Consider the following 19689-nt stretch of genomic DNA (forward strand, 5'->3'; position numbering starts at 1 on the left):
CAGAAGATGAAAAGAACATAGATGTCCTTCAACAAAGGGAATGCTAAGGTGGAGAGTGTGTTTTGAAAAGGGAACACCTTAGTGGAAACAAGTGAATGGGGAGGAGGGAATGGCAGTAGGGGGAAAGCAGACAACATTTGAAATATGAATACAAAAAGTTTCCAATAAAAAAAATCCAACACTGGAAATTTTTTAAGCCCAGGTACACTCACACTGTCCATAGTTTCTGGAATTAGATAATCTGAGAAGGAATTGGGAAATTTAAAATAGCAGGAGCCACTATCAGTAGCTACCACTCTGCCTTCTATGGCAGAATTCTCAGACGAAGGAGGTGAAAAGTTAGACCCTGGACTCTAAAGAAAAAATGGATTTTAGTAAAGCAGGTGTCCTCCTATTCAGGATGGTTTGGCAATAGAGAAAGAAAATGAACATAAACTGTTCCAGGACTTTCTTGAGGACAGGAGGATGTCGAGGTCAGGGCTAGTCTTACCTCCTCTCTGACTCCTACTGGAGAAATCCTTATTTCTTTTATTCCTCCCAAATTTTTTAATTGGAAATTCTCTGCATTTATATTTCAAATGTTATTGCTTTCCCACAATCCCATTCCCCCCACCCACTCTCATTTCCTCCATGAAGATGCTCCCTCTCCCACCTCAGAACCTTGGCTTCTGCCTCCACTGAAAATGAGCCTTTGCTGGACAAATGGCTTCTTCTAACATTGAATTCAGAAAATGCTATCCTCTGCCTCATATGTACCTTGGGCCATGGGTCTTTCCATGCACATTTATTAGTTGGTGTTTTAGTCCCTGGGAGCTCTGGAGAGTTTGGTTGATTGATAACGTTCTTCCAATGGGGTTACAGACCCTTTATGCTTTGTCAGTCCATTCTCTAGCTCTATTAATTGGGACCTTGTGTTTACACTTATGGTTAGCTGCAAGCATCCTCACCTGTATCTGTTTATGACTCTGACAGAGCCTCCGAGAAAACATCCTAAACATCTATGCTCCAAATACAAGGGCACCCACAATCATAAAAAAACTCTACTAAATCTCAAAGCATATATTGCACCACACACAATAATAGTGAGAGACTTCAACTCCCCACGCTCATCAATAGACAGACCATGAAAGCAGAAACTGAGCAGAGACATAGTGAAACTACTATAAGTTATGAACCAAATGGATTTAACAGATATCTAAAGAATATTTCATCCTAAAACAAAAAAAAAATACCATCTTCTTAGCACTTCACAGCACCTTCTCCAAAGCAGACCATATAGTCAGTCACAAAACATTCCTCAACAAATAAAAGAACGTCAAAATAATCCCATGCATCCTATCAGATCACTATTGGCTAAGACTGATCTTCAATAACAACAAAAGAACAAAAAGCCTACATATACATGGAAGCTTAACAACGCTCTACTCAGTGATAGCTTGGTCAAGGTAGAAATAAAGAAATAAATCAAATAGCTTTTAGTATTTAACAAAAATTATTGCACAACTTGCCCACACTTATGGGATACAATGAAATCAGTGCTAAGAAGAAAACTCATAGCTCTTAGCACTACCAAAAAGAAATGGGAGAGAGAATTCACTAAGAGTTTGATAGAACACCAGAAAGTTCTTGTTCAAAAAGAAACAGATACACCCAAGAGAAGTAGTGTGCAGGTATAGTTTTTGTTATCTTAGGTTTTTTATTATTAAAAAAAGCTGGCAAATTGCTCATTTAAACTCTGAAGAATTGAGTTGGAATTTTAATGTGGATTGCATTTAACTTATAGATTGCTTTAGGCAAGAAGACCATTTTTACTATGTGGAACTGAAAGAGTTAAAGTTTATAGTTGTTCTCAAGGCTGAGAACAAAAACCACAGATCACCTGGTCTGACTCTACAGTCCTGGGAGAAACAAGAATGAAGGTCAATGTTCCCCAAAACAGGGTGGCCTAGAGTTGAACCATGTCCAAATTAGAGTGTGCCAATTTGAATGAAGCAATGAAATTGCTATGCACCTGTTGCTAACTGCTTATGTGATTTTCCCTATAAATACTTCTCAGTTGAGTTCAGGGTCAACTCCTCTATCTCCTGCTTGAGATATGTGTTGTTCCCAGAGCTCTGGCCTCCCCCCTCCCATGAATAAACCTCTTGCCTGATTGCAGCAAGATTGGCTCTCTCTGAGTTCTTGGATTTGTGTTCTCTTGGTACTTGAATGAGGGGCTTCCCCACCCAAATTCAGGGGTATTTCAGATCCTTCCATTCCATTAGCATGGGAGATCTTTCTACCTTCTTAGGTCTTCTTCAATTTCCTTTTTCAGAGTTTTGTAGTTCTTGTCATACAGATCCTTTATTTGTTTGGTTATAGTAATCCCAAGGTATTTTATGTTCTTTGTGACTATTGTGAAAGGTGTCAATTTTCTACTTCCTTTCTCAACCAGGTAATCTTTTGAGTAGAGGAAGGTTATTGATATGTTCAAGTTAATTTTCTATTCAACCACTCTGCTGAAGATGTTTATCAGCTATAAAAGTTCTCTGGTGTATTTTCTGAGATCACTTATGTATACTATCATACCATCTGCAAATAGTGATATTTTTACTTCTTCCTTTCTGACTTATATCACTTTGACCTCTTTTTGCTGTCTGATTTCTCTGGCTAGTACTTCAGTACTATATTGCATAGGTAAGGCACTCTGGCTAGTACTTCAGTACTATATTGCATAGGTGGGCACTCTTGTCTAGTTCCTGATTTTAGTAGGATTGCTTCAAGTTTCTCACCATTTGGTTTGATGTTTGCTACTGGTTTGCTGTATATTGATTTTACTTTTTTTAAATATGAGCCTTGAATTCCTGACCTTTCCAATACTTTTAACCTGAAGAGGTATTGAATTTTGTCAAATGCTTTCTCAGCATCTTAAGAGATGATCATGTGGTTTTTTTTTCTTTCTTTGAGTTTCAGTTCCTATTTCCTAACGGAGAACATGTGTCAGTGCTATGTATGCTCGCCTTGTGTTTGGAGCATAGATGTTCACAACTGAGATATCATCTTGGTAATTTTATTCCTTTTGATGACAGAAGTGTCATTCGCCATCTCTTCATTTTAATTTTGATTGAAAGTCTACTGGAATGGCTACTCCAGCTTGATTCTTGTGTCTTTTTTCTTGGAAAACTTTTTTTCCAGCCTATTATTCTGAGATTATATCTCTTTAATACTGAGGTATGCAGCATTTTCATGTTATCCCATTTCTTTGTTTTTATTTTTACAATTTTATTTGAGAAACAAAGATAAATGTACAGATTTAAGCATTTTTTGCATAAAAGTATACAATACATTTTTGACAGTACTTTTTTTTTTTAAAGGTTTGATAGTGTGATTAAGATCTTACTAGTTACAATGAGCATAAAGTACATGTAAAACAAGATGTAACCTGGAAATAGTCAATGTTTTCTTAGTGGGTAAAGATTTTTTTATTTTTTTTTTACAATGAGCAAGCAAACAGTACATGTAATACAGGGTGTAACCCGGAATTTATCAATGTGTTCTTGGTGGGTAAGTTGTTTCTGGGGCAGTGTGAGCCTCTGGGGTTAGCATTCCACTGTCAGTGACTGCATATTATGTCTGTTCTTTTGTGACTGGGTTATCTCACTCAGGATGATATTCTCTAGATGCAGCCATTTTCTTAAGAATTTGGTTAAGTCATTGTTTCTGGTGGCTCAGTAGTATCCCATTGTGTAAATGTACTACAATTTTTGTATCCACTCATCTACTGAAGGACATCTGTGTTCTTTCCAGCTTCTGGCTATTATAAATAGAGCTGCTATGAACATTGTGGTGCATATATCTTTGTTGTGTATTAAAGTGTCTCTGGGGTATATGCCCAGAAGTGGAATAGCTGGGTCTTCAGGTAGTACTATGTCTAATTTTCTGAGGTATTGCCAGACTGATTTCCAGAGTGGTTGTATCAGTTTACAACCCCATCAACAGTGGAGAAGTGTTCCTCTTTCTTCGCAACCTCACCAGCATCTGTTGTCATCTGAGTTTTGGATCTTGGCCAATCTGACTGGTGTGAGGTGGAATCTCAGGGTTGTTTTGATTTGCATTTCCTTGATGGCTAAGGATGTTGAGCACTTCCTTAGATGTTTCTCAGTCATTTGATATTCCTCAATTGAGAACCTTTTGTTTAGTTCTGTACCCCATTTTTAATAGGGTTGTTTGATTCTCTGGCGTCTAGCTTTTTGAGTTCTTTGTATATCTTGGATATTGGGCCTCTATCTGATTTAGTTGTGAATGTTGTCTTTCGTGACTTTGTTAAAAATATTTTCTGGCTTTTGGAGGTTTTGCTCCTCTCCTTGTATTCCTATTAGTATTCCCAATTGTCTGGATGTTTCATGTCAGGAATATTTATATTTAACATTTTTTTTGATTTATATATCAATATTCTTCACTGTGCCTTCAATGCCTGAGATTTTCTCTTTCACCTCTTACATTCTGTTGGTGATGCTTGTATCTGCTGTTCTTGACTATTCACTATGTCAGGTTTTTTATCTCCAGGATTCCCTCAGTTCATGTTTTCTTTATCTCTTTCATTTCCATTTTCAGGATTTGCACAGTTTTATTTCTTTCCTACACCTGTTTAATGACATTTTTCTATCATTTCATCAAAGGATTTTGTTGTTACATATTCCAAGATCTCTACCTTTTTTTAACTGTATTTTCATGTATTTGTATAGTGGATTTATTAATTTCCTCCACAAAGGCCCATTTCATGTTTATATGATTGAAGTTAAGGTGATTTTCTTGTGCTTAGGATGTGTTAGGATATGTAGAAATCACTGTAGTAGGGTAACTGTACTCTGAAGGTGTTGTATTGCCCAAGCTTTTGTTGATTGTGTTTTTCTAGGACCTGTAGCCATTTGGATATCTGTATTCCTTGTTGTAGTAAGTATTGGTATAGGGCTTCTCAACATTACTGGCATGTTAGGCCACTGAAGTTATATACTTAGGATGTATGGTTCTAGATGAGCATGTCTAAAATGGTGTGTGGACAACTAATGGCATAATGCAGGTAGCTCAGGGCACTTTGTGGTACCACAGAGAACTCAGCAAGCAGGATCATATGATTCTTTTGTACCACATTCTTCTTAATATCTGAGTGATGAAATTATTCAGTACTGTCTTGAATTCAATTCTTTTTTTTGGGGGGTGGGATAGAGGGTTTATGGAGGAGAAACCAGGAAAGTGGATAACATTTGAAATATAAATAAAATATATCCAATTAAAAAATGAGCGGGAAGAGGAGAAGAAAGACTGGAAGAGCCAGATGATCAACAAAGAAGTCTGCTCTGATTCCATGGCTCTGAAATTGATAGGGAAGCTACACTCATGAAGCTTCAGTCTCTGAGGGCTGAAACAAGACCTGAACAATGGCAAGAGCAACAGACAGCAAAGATGGAAGGGAAAAATCTCATGGGGCCCAACCAAGACAAAGAACTACTGACAAGTGGTGACCGCAAGGAGAGTAAGCCCAGGCTTTCTCAAAAGGAAGCCGTGGCTAAAGACAGTCACATACCGAAACTTCAGTAATAATTGTTTGCAGAACAGTATGAGAATTGAAAATGTACAAGCTATGTTATAAACAATGTTTTAATCAATAAAATGCACAATAAAATGATATATATGCCAAAACAAACTCTTCACAGCTTACACAAGACTGAAGTACATGAGAGATTTACACTTGTTAGCAGAGTATGAAAAGGCAGGGGATGGAGAGATGGCTCAGTGCTTAAGAGCACTGACTGCTCTTCCAGAGGTCCTGAGTTCAATTTCCAGTGACCACACGGTGGCTCACAACCATCTGTGACGGGATCTGATGCCCTCCTCTGGTGTGTCTGAAGACAGCTACAGTGTACTCATACATAAAATAAAAAAAAATTAAAAAAAGAAAGAAAAATCAGAAAGCTTAAATTCAAAAAAACAACACCAAATTTCAGATCCAATAAAATAAATGTGTATTTTTACTTAGGTGATATAAATGGTAATTTTTATAACAGGTTTTGCGTGGGATGGAAAATATAATGAACCATTCTACCTGCCCTTAGCATTACTAACATTTGACACTCACACTGGCAGTAAGTTCCTCTTCCCTAAAGGCTAGTTCTTGACTTGGGAGGAAGCCCAGTGCTATGGACTATTACTATTTTCTCTTTTATTGCATGTTTTTAAAATTTTTATTAAAATGTTATTTTCTTTCCTGGTTTCCCCTCCAGAAACCATTATCCCATTCCACCCCCCTGCTTTTATAAAGGTGCTCCCACACTCAACCACCCACTCCCTCCTGCCTCCCTGCCCTGGCGTTGCCCTACACAGGGGCACTCAGCCTTCACAGGACCAAAGCCATCCTTTGGTGCATAAGCAGAAAGATCCATGAGTCCCTCCATATATACTCTTTGGTTGGTGGTTTAGGCCCTGGAAGCTCTGGGATGTCTGTTGGTTGATATTGTTGTTCTTCCTATGGGTTGCAAACACCTTCAGTTCCCCCAGACCTTTCTCTAACAACTCAGCTGGGGACCCTGTGCTCAGTCCAATGGTTGGCTGCATGCATCTGCCTTGGTCTTTGTCCGGCTGTGGCAGAGCCTCTCAGGAGACAGTTATATCAGACTCCTGTCAGAAAGCACTTCTTGGCATTTGCAATAGTGTTTGGGTTTGGTGACTGTATCTGGGATGGATCCCCACATTGGGCAGTCTCTGGATGGCATTTCCTTTAGTCTTTGCTCCAAACTTTGTCTCCATATTTCTCCTGTGAATATTTTTGTTCCCTGTTATTAGAGAGACTGCAGCTTTCTTAAGCCTTCAAGAGAGGGACACCTATTTGGCAGTGGTAACAGCAACATTTAAATTCTCAAGAAGGACTTTTCACAAAGCCTTTTCTGGTTGAATGAATACTCCTGTTTGGAGCAGTCACAGCTGAACCACACTGAATATGGCAATTGGCATCTGAATGCCTTTGTGCATAACTGACAAATCTCTAGAGTGACCATGAGAACTCACATGGCCATTCCTGTATTTGAGGTGGCTCCTCCCATATCTGCCCTTATGTACCAAAGATTTTTAGTTTGGCACCAACCTCTACTATCTGATGTGGCCCAATAGTTTCTGTTTTAATTAAATCTGCTATTTATTTTCTATGCAGTTTTGCTGTGCTCAGTGCTTTCTTGTTGCTAATATTTGAATTTGATGCAGATACCTGATAGAGATCCTTAAGTTTTCCTTTGGACATTTGATCATTTTAAATGGACCCAAAACTTCTGATTTAGGCATCTTGGGGTATAGATGCTTGTGTTTACCTCTGCCACACACCATAACTGACTCTAAACTTTAGAGTACATTTCTTCAACAATTTCTCTCCATACATTCTGTCTCCTCTCATCTTTTGCACAATCATTTTGGGTTTCATACTAAGCTGTCTGTTCTATGTCTGTATATTATACCACAAAGTCACACTAGTTTAGGCAGGCTACCTTTCTTCACCCTCCTAGATATCAACACTAAGTTAGGAACATCCATCTCTCTGGGTTCGGAAATTCTACTGAAGAATCTCAATGCAATTCAAATACCTTCTTGATAAAGTTTCCGTCCTACTACACACACTGCTGATACTCACTGCAGCTTATTTTTCCATTCCCCTGCATTCGTTTAATTTGCATATCCTATTTTAATGTTTATATACAATGTTGATTTCCTTCTAGCAATTTTCCTAGTCATAACACCTTGTAAATGAACTTGTAGAGAAAGATATTTTTCTTATTGTTTACAATCCATTTTTTGCCCTAATAATGGGATTTATTTTCTGTAAAGCCAGCCTTAGAAATTTTCTGTCTCAGCAACTCTGAGGTCTTCACAGTTTTACTCACATGCTTCCACTCCTCTTGCATTTCTTCCCAAACATCTTTTCTGCCTTTGCGTCTCTAAAGCCATGAAGTTTGACATTTGATTTTGCATTGCAACACAATCTTGCCTCAATACAAAGTTAATTATTAGTGTCTATGGCCAGAAAATGGCACATTGGTTTTAGAAATTCTCCCATATCCTATCATTCTTTGTCAATGCACTATCAAATGATTAGAAATATCTTACATTCAAGGCTTCCCTTTCCTCCCTTTACATCTCTTTCCAGGAATATCAAATCCTCTTGGCAAATTCCAAAGCTTCTTACAAAACTAAGTATAATTCTTGGGTCCACCAACTCCTATGCATTTGATTTAGACATAGAAGATTTGGCTCTACAACAGGTAAAATCAAGACATGTTGTCCCACCAAGAACTTCTCCATCAGGCTTCTCATCCATCACCTATTTCTCCTTCCCCAAAGCCTCTCTATTTACTAATTTCACATCTCAACTTCTATATGTATTGCCATTTTCTTCATGCAATGTCTTCTATCATTTTCATTCTCCCTGAATGCCATTGCCACTCTTGTCCCCATTAAGTCCCTACATGCCCCACACTAATGGAATTTATACCCTTAGAGAGGTGGTAAGAGCTCAAACGCTTCTTTATGTCCATGTCTATTCTTATGTGTTTGGTTTCTTCTAGGTAGAGAAAAATCTGACCTTTTTTCAAATTATTCCACTAATTTATTAAACAATGTTGTTATCTTATACACTAATAGCTTTATTGGATTTGGTCTATTTTCTATTTTCCCAGAAATAAAAGAGCATATTCCATGAAATTAAGAGACTTTAAGACAGAAAGCACACAATCATCTCAATAAATGCAGAAAATTCCTAAAATTCTACATTCTTTCAAGTTAAAATTATAAAGAAATGAAGGAGATAAGAAGCATCTCAAAATAATTTACAGGTAATATAAACATAAACATAGAGAAGGTCAAAGAATTTACACCAAAATCCAGAACAAGACAAGATGTGTACTATTCCTATACTTCCTTAAAGGAATACTAGGATTTAGAGCTATAGTGATGAGACAGTTTAGGAACCTAAAAGAGATATTAATAAGAAAGTAGACAAACTATATTTATTGATGGTATGTTTTAATAAACAACCATAAAATCTCCACTTTGAATCTTATACAGCTAAAAAACACTATTTTAAAAATATGAGGTTATGTCATCAGCATATTTCTATACATATTTCAGACTTAGGAAAAATTAGAGAAATAGTATTTTTCCCAATAGTCTCAAATCATATTGCTAGCAAGTAAAAGACTTGTATAATAAAAATTTAAGACATTGAAATAATTATAAATGGACATATGAAGGAAGAAAAGTCACCTATGCTTATGAATTAGTATGCTTGATATAGTGAAATTGGCGAATCTAAAAGTTCATTATGACCCCTATTAAAATTCCAATGTAACTCTTTTCAGAAAGTGAAAAAAAAATTCAGTGTCATGTGGAAAGACATAGGCAAAAATAGATTCCACCTCACACCAGTCAGATTGGCCAAGATCCAAAACTCAGATGACAATAGATGCTGGTGAGAAAGAGGAAAACTTCTCCACTGCTGGTGGGGTTGTAAACTGATACAACAACTCTGGAAATCAGTCTGGTGGTTCGGCAGAAAAATGGACATAGTACTACCTGAAGACCCAGTTATTCCACTTCTGGGCATTTACCCCAGAGATGCTCTAACATACAACAAAGATACATACACCACAATGTTCATTGCAACTCTATTTATAATAGCCAGAAGCTGGAAACAACACAGATGTCCTTCAGTAGATGAATGGATACAAAAATTGTGGTACATTTATATAATGGCGTACTACTCAGGTATCAGAAACAATAGCCTAATGAAATTCTTAAGAAAATGGCAGCATCTAGAGAATATCATCCTGAGTGAGATAACCCAGTCACAAAAGAACAGACATAATATGCAGTCACTGATAATGGGATACTAACCCCAGAAAGCTCTGAACACCCCAGAAACCACCTACAGACTGTGTGAAGTTCAAGAAAAAAGAAAGAAAAATATATTTTAATTAAAATAGAACTGTATCTTATCCCCCTTTCCTTCTTACAGCCTCTCCCAGTTTCTCTTCTATCCCCTCAAATTAATAACCTCTTTTACTATATTATTGTTACATATATACATATTTATATGTATATGTACCCACAAATAATTAATTACAACCTTATAAAAATGTATTCATATACTTTTATCCAAAAAGCTTAAAAATCTGTACATTTATCATTGTTTTTTAAAATAAAGTTAAAAAAGAAACAAAACTAAAACATAATAATATTTAATAAAAATTTTATTGGATGTATTACTATCTTAGATCTTAAATTTTACTACAGAGCTACAGTACCAAAAACAATATGATATTGCCATATGCAGATACTTTAATCAATGATATAGAACTGAAATCCCAAATATTAGACTACATATATATGGATTCCTGGATTTTAAAAAAATTTAAAAATATATGCTGCTTAATGATAGCATCTTCAACAAATTGTGTGGGCCCTACTGAATGACTGCATGTAGAGATATGGATATAGTTAAGCATTTACCTCCCTGTACAGATTTAGCTACAAATGCTTGATATATCTCAACATAAGGCCAGATATAGTGGATCTTATAGACAAGGGAGTGGAAAGTTATATTAAACTCATTAGCCCTGAGAAAAGACTAACAGTGCAGCCACAATGATGATCAATAAATGAGACCTTATGAACCTGCAAAGGTGCTGTATGACAAGGACAATATTATTCGTAAAAAGTGTCAGACTACAAAATGGGAAACATTTTAATCATATATCTGGTAGAGTACTGATACCTAAAATATGTAAAGAAAAAAAATCACAACAGCGAGAAAAAACTAATTTAAAAGAGAGTTTAAAATAAAACAAGCAAAGAGTTTTTAAAAAATGAGACATAAATAACTGAGCAACACTTAAAACAGTGTTCAATATCAAGAATATGCTAATTTAAACTGCTTTCAGATTCGATCTTAGAGCCACCTAAATGGAAAATTTTTTTAAAAAAGCTCCTAATGCTAGCCAGGAGGTGAAGTAAGAGTAATATTCACTGCTGCTGTAAACACAAACCTGTGCAGTCACTCTGGTAATCATTGAGGAATTTTTTTTTAGAAAGCTAAGAATAGACTGAATATAAGCTCCAACTCTACCATTTTGGGGTATACTCCTAAACATATATCTTACTACACTGGTACTTGTTAAACGGTGCTTATTTTTAATCCATTCGTAGTAATCAGAAATTATAAATAGCCTACCTGTTTGTCTTTGGATGAATGAATACAGGACAATATGGTACATGTACACAATGGAATATTACTCAGCTCATATAAAACAAAATCACAAAATTTTCAAGTAAATAGATGAACTTGGAAACAATACCTGAAATGCGGTGACCAAGACAAAAAGGCAAATATCATACATATTTGTTTTGTGTATGTATGTGAATGTTAACTACTAAGTCTTTGATTAGCAGTGTACAATCAGTATAACCATAGAAAGTAAGTATAAATAAGTGATAATGTAACATAAAGTATTGCTAGAATGAGAAAAATAAATATAGATGCATGAGGAAGGAGGGCACTGGCCTGGATCCTAAGGGTCAAATAGTCACAAGGAGGAAAAGGATGAGAAAGGAAAAACAGGGAGCGAGAGCAAACACTAAGAGACATCTAGGTATCATGTAGAAAACTGGTAGAGTAGAAATTTAAAAAGCTACACATTTATGAATGAAATCTAAATGGAACCACTAAACAACAGGAGAAACAAAACATCAGTTAGTTAGCTCTCACCAAAACCTAAGCTACAGTGACATATAGAGCTTACATCCTAATAATGTTGCAGAAACACCACAAAAATCTAGGCTATTAAAATGCTAACTTTTATAGTTGCAATTATAATAATAAATTATAGTTATAATAAAACTATAGCACCAATAAAATGTTGTTGTAAATCTTATCAGATAAGGCACTTATATATAATGTACATGATTCTGATGGCTTAGTTTCTAAGTCACAAGTTCATTTAGTCTTGGTGGTATAAGCCTAAATCATAGCTGCTTTGAATTATGAAACACTAGAGTTTAGTATTGAAAATAAAATAATGTATGTTTGCTTCAGACACTTCAGTAGCAATTTTGTGTATGTAACTCAGTGGTATAGTTTATGAGGTAGATATCTGTGTGTTCAAAATATAAATCTCTTGTACCAGAATAGATTTAAATTTTTCATTTTAATTCGAAGCCTATTTAAACGAAGAAAACTATTGTATGGCATAGTCATAAAATAAAGTACAACTGCAGAAGAGTCTGTCCCTATCTTTTGGATGTATATGATTTCCATTCCATACTGGGCCCCCTACACTCCACAATTAAGAAAGAGAGGTAGGAGCATGCACATGTTGCAGATAATGGGTGTGAATTCATAATATCTATTGTAAAATAGAACAATCATTTAATGCACATATAAGCTAGTAATAGATTGCTTGTTTTAGTTTACTGCTCTAGAACAAATGGTTCAAACAATACAAGGTTGATCAATTGGACAACTCGACTCACCCTTTTAATAATTTCATGGGTACAAAATGAGGGTATAATATAAAAGTTGAGAGAAGTGAGAAGGCAGGGAGACAAATCTCTAGTCTTAAAAATGTGACTCAATAAAAACAAGACTGAACTGTGAATTTTTTTAACCTTTTCCACCATTCCAGAAAACCTATTAGTAGAGATGAATTATAAGGCTGATTCATTTCTTAGGTTTAAGCATATTAAATACATGCCATTTTACTCTCTGAATAATGATCAGCTTAAAATCACACAACACCAAAAGAAAAACAGTTAATTAAAATTAAAAACAAATTATGAATACAACCCTAAACCAAACCTTAAACTAGACACTTTGGTTCATTTCATGACAAAAGTAATTGCAAACAATTGTGGGAAAGATTATGTTTCACAAATTTAATATGTAGGGTTTTAGTACATGAACACTTTTACTACTATCAGTAATCAAAAAATTACAAGAAATATACAACAAAGAACAAAAATTAATATTCAGTCAATAAAGACTGTACACATGGAGGATAACCTTGTTTCAATTTTTATAATTGGAAACTTGAACAACTATAATTTTGTACACATATAGAGGACCTATCCATAAAAATAAAATGAAATCCTGGATACAATATATCATGGCAAAAATAATGACCATTTAGTTTGTAAAGAGCCTTAAACAGGATGTGTAAAGTTTATGAAGGCAATGGTATGTTTTATGTCTGCAATGCTATGAAGTATGAGAGGAAAATAATTAGTGTTCAGCTGTTCTCAGGTGTCAAAGAATCAAATGTTCAAAGCTCTATCCTATTGTAAGTACTGCTCTTTAAGGACATGAACTAATGGGTTTAGACTAATAGTTATGTAGTTGGTATAATGAGGAGCTTTGATCATCAAGCCTCTCGAGATTAAAAGATAAAGCGCTTAGCTTGTGACCTACTCAACAGCATTTCAAAAATCTTAAAATTTCTTTAACAAAGATTGGAGATAATTCATATTTAACCCGGAGCCTCTTCTTTACTTGAGTTTGTATTTCTAAGGGAGATTTCTTCCATTTGTAACATACAGGTGAGATGTTTACATTATTCTGGGTGTCATACAAAAATAAGACTCAATTTTGGATTATTAGAAACACAGGAGGAATTGTTAAATTATGAACATGGTAAATCAGAAGAGCATACATAAAATTATTTGAAAAAATTCCACATAATTTTTCTCTCATTATCACCTGACTACATAATTCATTACCATAAACTTTTCTATCGAAATTCAGTCTGGATCATTCTTTAACTGATATCCTGTTGTAATGGTAGGTGCCATTTCACTCAAAGAAAATTAAAAAAAAAAAAACCCTATCATTTCTGAAACACAGTGACTTTTAATATTCAATAGGTCATTCTTGTACTGGTAGAAGAAGTAAGTTCACTAAGAGTATTAACTACTAGATAGCAAAACTACATAGGACAAGCTAGATGGTGTTGCTTTTAACTGATTTCCTCCCAATTCATTTATAAAATGAATATATATATATATATATATATATCTGAACGCTAAAAGACATATAAGGTTCTTTTTAAACAAATCTAAATGTATAGTGCTACTACTCATTCTTGTATTTCAATAACATTGTGCCCCCTTTCCTTAAGATGCATGTGCAACATGGAAGTTAAAAACATGTCAGTTGTCTTGGATATTTTTCTTCGTGGACTCACAGATGATACAGAACTGAAGCCCTTCCTCTTTGGCTTTTTTCTATGCATGTACTTGATCACCATCTTTGGAAACCTTCTCATAATGTTGGCCATCAACTGTGACTCCCACCTTCACACCCCTATGTACTTCTTTCTCTGTCATCTGTCTTTTAATGACATGTATTTGGTCAACATCACTGTCCCAAAGATGTTGGTGAATATACAAACACAGGACCAGAGGATCACTTTTGCTGGTTGCCTCAGCCAGGGATGCTTTGTGGCAGTTTGTACCATCTTTGAGTGTTTTCTCCTAGGAGTAATGGCCTATGACCGCTATATAGCGATTTGTTATCCTCTAAGATACACAGTCCTCATGAACCCCCGCTTCTGTGTTATCATGGTTCTTATCTCTTTATTCATTAGTATTGTAAATGGTCTGCTGCACAGTCTGATGGTGCTGCACCTGTCCTTCTGCACAGACCTGGAAATCCTCCACTTCTTCTGTGAAATTGCACAGATCCTCAAGATGGCCTGTTCTGACAACCTCATCAACAACATCCTGATATTTTTCACAGCTTCTATTTTTGCAGGTGTTCCTCTGTTCGGAATAATTCTCTCCTATGTTCATATTATTTCTACAGTATTGAAAATGCCATCATCAGAAGGAAAGTACAAAGCCTTTTCCACTTGTGGGTCACATTTGTCAGTTGTTTCTTTGTTCTATGGGACAGGATTTGGTGTATACATTACTTCAAAAGTAATTGATTCACCGAAGGAAATTGCTGTGGCATCAGTGATGTATTCAATAGTTCCACCAATGCTGAATCCCTTTATCTATAGTATGAGGAACAGGGATATGAAGGAGGCATTGAGGAAGTTAATTGGTAGGACAGCTTCTCTTTTGTGACATATGATGAACCTTTGGCTTATCTGCTTCATGTATGTCAAAGTTATAGATTCTGTCTTGAGCCAACTTGGTTTTTCATCTGTGTTGATTTTATTGTACTTCCTTCAATCTGGACACAAAATTTATATTTAATATACTTATCATTCATATTTTGGTTAGGTGTTTTGGCTGTATGTATGTAAGAATACCATGAGTTTGTCTTCTTCCTATATATGACAGAAGAGTGTGTCAGATACTCTGGATTCATAGCAGCAAATAGTTGATATCTGCAGAGTTTGGATTCATTTCAGGTCCTCTGGTTGAGCAGGCACTGTCTTAAACACTGAACAATTTTTCTATCCCACTATAGTTTTTCTCATAATAGCATTCATAAGTGCTATGTTTATGCATTTATCGGTATGCCACATGTATTCAAATAACTACTGAAACCAGGAGAATGATTTTGAACCTGCTTAAAAGAAGATCTTTTAGTCCTAGGCTGATTGACCATAGTGCTAGTAAAATACACTCTAGAAAAGCAGCAAGTACTGAACAACTTTTTTGTTTTTGTTTTTTCATTTTTATTGGATATTCTTTGCATTACATTACAAATGTTATCACCTTCTTCCCCATTCCAATCCCACTCCTTCTCTCCTTGTTTTCATGACGGTTCACACTCACTCAACAACGAATTCCCAATTCAATTCTTTGGCATTCCCCTACATTTGGAAAATGTGTCTTCACTGGATCAGGTATCTTCTCCCATTGATGCTGAACAATGTTATCCTGTACTGCATATGCAACTGGTTCCATGGGCCTTACTGGTTGATATTTTAGTCTCTGAAATCTCAGAAGGGTTTGGTTGGCTGATAATATTGTTCTTTCCATGAGGTTGCAGACCCTTTCAGCTCCATCAGTCCTTTCTCTAGAAACTTCATTGGGGTCCCCATTCTCAGTCTGATAGTTAGCTGCATTCATCCACATCTGTATCAGTATGGCTTTGGCTGAGCCTCTGAGGAGGACTCTATATCAGATTCCTGCCAATAAGCACATCACTAATAGTGACTAGTGGCTGCATATGTGATGGTGCCCAGGCAAGGCAGTCTTTGAGTGATCTTTTCCTCATTATCTGCTCCTCTATTTGTTCCTTTCTCCTATGAGTGTTTTGTTCTCCCTCCAAGGAGGGGTAAGGCATGCACATACTGGCCTTCCTTATTTTTCAGATTTATAAGGTCTGTGAATTGTTTCATGTGTATTTTGAGATTTCTGGGTTGGTATCTTCTTATAGGTGAGTGCTACCATGTGTATTCTTCTACGACTGGCTTATCTAACTCAGGATAATAGCTTCCAGTTCCATCCATTTGCCTAAGAATTTCTTAAAGTCGTTTTTTTCCAGTTCTTGTTTTTCTTACAACATTATTTAAAATGAGACAGGTATATGTACAGATTTTTAAAGCATTTTTCCATAAACCTATATGAACATACTTTTGTCAGTATTTGACTTTTTAAAGGTTTGATACTATGCAATGAAAACTTACTAGTTACAGTGAGCATAAAGTACATGTAAAATAAAACCTAACATAGAAGTAGTCAAAGTTTAATTGGTGTGTAAAGATTAAACGTAATGATTTTTAAATACCAAAACATGACACAAGGTTATCTTCTTAGTTCTTAAGTTATTAATGATTTAAGTTCTAGGCATACCCCATTCTGCGTGGGTGCTATACACTTGTTTTATTTTGTCCTACAGACTGAGGTATCTGCTTTTTGGCCTTTCTGTTTTTGAGTGTCATATGATCTGTGACTTGTTTCTTGGGCATTAAGAGTTTTCTGGTGCTCCTATTCAATTATCAGTGATTGCATATTGTGTCTGTTCTTCTGTGAGTGGGTTACTTCCCTCAGGATGATATTCTCTAGATACATCCATTTTCCTAGGAATTTCAAAATTTAGTAAACTTCTAAGAAACTTTATTTTAATGTTTTATATATATATATATATATATATATATATATATATATATATATATATATAATTTCTGTTTCAATGAACTTTTAAAGAAAATTTTGTAAGCTTTCCATTTCTATGATAAGTTCCTGAGATAATCAAGTTACAACAGTTTTAAGACATCAGTCAATGATCATTGGGCCTCAGGTCTTTGCTCCTCTGGTAGCAAACAGGGAGTATAATATATAGTGAACTTATGAAATTCTTAAGAAAATGGATGATTCTAGAGAATATCATCCTGAGTGAGGTAACCCAGTCACAAAAGAACAGATATTATATGCAGTCACTGATAATTGGATAATAATGCCAGAAAGCTCTGAATACCCCAGAAACAACTCACAGACTGTGTGAAGTTCAAGAAAAGAAAAAGAAAAGAAAAACCATTATGTTTATTCCTTACACACCAAGGAAACTTTGAATAATCCCAGGTTACATACTGTTTTACATGTACTTTATGCTCATTGTAACTAGTAAGATCTTAATTCACACTATCAAACCTTAAAAAAAGTCAAGCAATGACAAAAATGTATTCATATACTTTTTTGCAAAAATGCTTAAATTTTGTACATTTATCTTTGTTTTTTTAAAAGAAAGTTCATCAATTAAAAAAATAAAAACCGCATATTTCATGAATGGTTAAAAAGTATAAAAAGAAAAAGTATCATTATTGATATGAGGCCTTCCCTGTAAATCCCATCATTTGTAGAGATGACTAAAATCATTTATATAGAGACTAAACCTAAAATGTCGGAACAACTCAAAGCATCATTAGAATTGTTATTAAAGGCCTAATCATAAAGATTTAAAAGCCCATTATAGAAGGGTCAAATGTTAAAAACACCAAAATCAGATAAAATAAATGTTAAGGATATCTTACAAATAGTAAAATTCTTACTAGAAAAGCAAAACAGGAAAAGGGATATGTGTTATTGCTTAGTAGGTGATTATTATGCCCATTAAAAATCCCTCCTTTTTCAAATTCATACTGACTAGGAAAGTTTATAAGTATCACAATGAAAATTAATTCAATACATTTATCGTGTTCCTCAAATATGTACTCTTTCATAATTGCTTAAAGTCAACATTAAACTGGTTTTGTGCAAATTAAATCCTATAAAGTGGCTTTAAAAAGACAGTCTTGTGGCAATGTTTGGTAGTTAAAAATCATTATGTTTAATCTTCACACACCAAGAAAACTTTAATTATTTCTATATTACATTTGGCTTTACATATACTTTATGATCACTGTAAATAGTAAGATATCAATGCATAGTATCAAACCTTTAAAAAAACCAAGTACTGACAAAATACATTTTATATATATATATATAATATATATATATATATATATATTTATGCTAATATGCTTTTAAAAATCTGTACATGTATCTCTGTATTTTTAAAATAATGTTGTAAGGAAAAACCTATAAACAGCTAAGATTCCAGTTATGTCAAGCGTAGGATAAGAATTTTTGCTTACAAATTAAGGGAAAGAAAACCTAGTTGACATGGGAAAAAAAAGGATTTTTTTGTTTAGCTCTGTACCCCATTTTTAGTAGGATTGTTTGATTCTCTGAAGTCTAACATCTTGACTTTTTTGTATATATTGGATATTAGACCCCTTTTAGATGTGGGATCGGTAAAGACCTTTTTTCCAATCTGTTGGCTGCCATTTGTTTTCTTGACAGTGTGCTTAGCCTTATAGAAACTTTGCAATCTCATTAAGTCCCATTTCTCAATCTTTGGTCTTAGAGCACAAGCCATTGGTGTTCTGTTCAGGAAATATCCCCCTGTACTTATGTGTTCTACGGCCTCCCCAATTTCTCTTCTAATAGTTTCAGTGTACCTGATTTTTGTGGAGATCTTTGATACACTTGCACTTGAGCTTTGTATAAGGAGATAAGAAAGGATCTATTTTCATTCTTCTGCATGCTAACTGCCAGTTGGACCAACACCATTCGTTGAAGAGGCTGTCCTTTTACCATTGAATGTTTTCAACTCATTTGTCAAAAATCAAGTGGTCATATGTGTGAGGGTTCATTTCTGCATCTTCTATTATGTTCCATTGATCAACTTGCCTATCCTTGTACCAGTACCCTAAGGTTTTTAACACAATTGCCTTGCAATAATGCTTGAGGTTAGGGATGGTGATTTCCACAGACGTTTTCTTGTTGTTGAGGATGGATTTCAATATTCTAGGTTTTTTTCTTATTTCAGATAAATTTGTTATCTTTTCTCTTATGCTTTCTTGAGTATTATTACATGCAACTTAACACTGGTCCATTTATATGTTATGCTTTGACTATTAGTAGACATCAAAATTAATGACATCAAAATTAAGAAACATTTTTTTGTTGGTATGAATATTGTTCTAATTTTTTGGTTTGGTGAATAAATCTATCTTAATATTTCCTGCATGAAGTCTGTAGGAAATAGAATGTAGTTTTTTTTAAATGGAATATTTTACATCTAGATAGGCACACATTATGACAAAATAATGAACTCAATTCTCTTCTTATTAACTTATTTATTATTTTCAATCATCACATAACTGTATACCTTTCTCT

At 34.8% G+C, this 19689-nt stretch overlaps 1 protein-coding gene across 1 annotated transcript in view; it reads left to right on the plus strand.

The window, feature by feature from the left end:
- Nucleotides 1-15138, plus strand: part of LOC308430875 (uncharacterized protein) — a gene marked incomplete at both ends in the record, with an annotated part of 32865 nt that extends 17727 nt beyond the window's left edge. Inside the window, 3 exons of the mRNA XM_080930153.1 lie at nucleotides 4802-4836; nucleotides 5364-5573; nucleotides 14187-15138. Coding sequence (XP_080786279.1) covers nucleotides 4802-4836; nucleotides 5364-5573; nucleotides 14187-15138 — 1197 coding nt within the window. The remainder of the gene's footprint in view (nucleotides 1-4801; nucleotides 4837-5363; nucleotides 5574-14186) is intronic.
- Between the last annotated feature and the right edge of the window lie 4551 nt (nucleotides 15139-19689).

Source organism: Micromys minutus (genome assembly GCF_963924665.1).
Source record: "Micromys minutus genome assembly, chromosome: 16".
In the NCBI taxonomy this organism is placed as follows: Eukaryota; Metazoa; Chordata; class Mammalia; order Rodentia; family Muridae; genus Micromys; species Micromys minutus.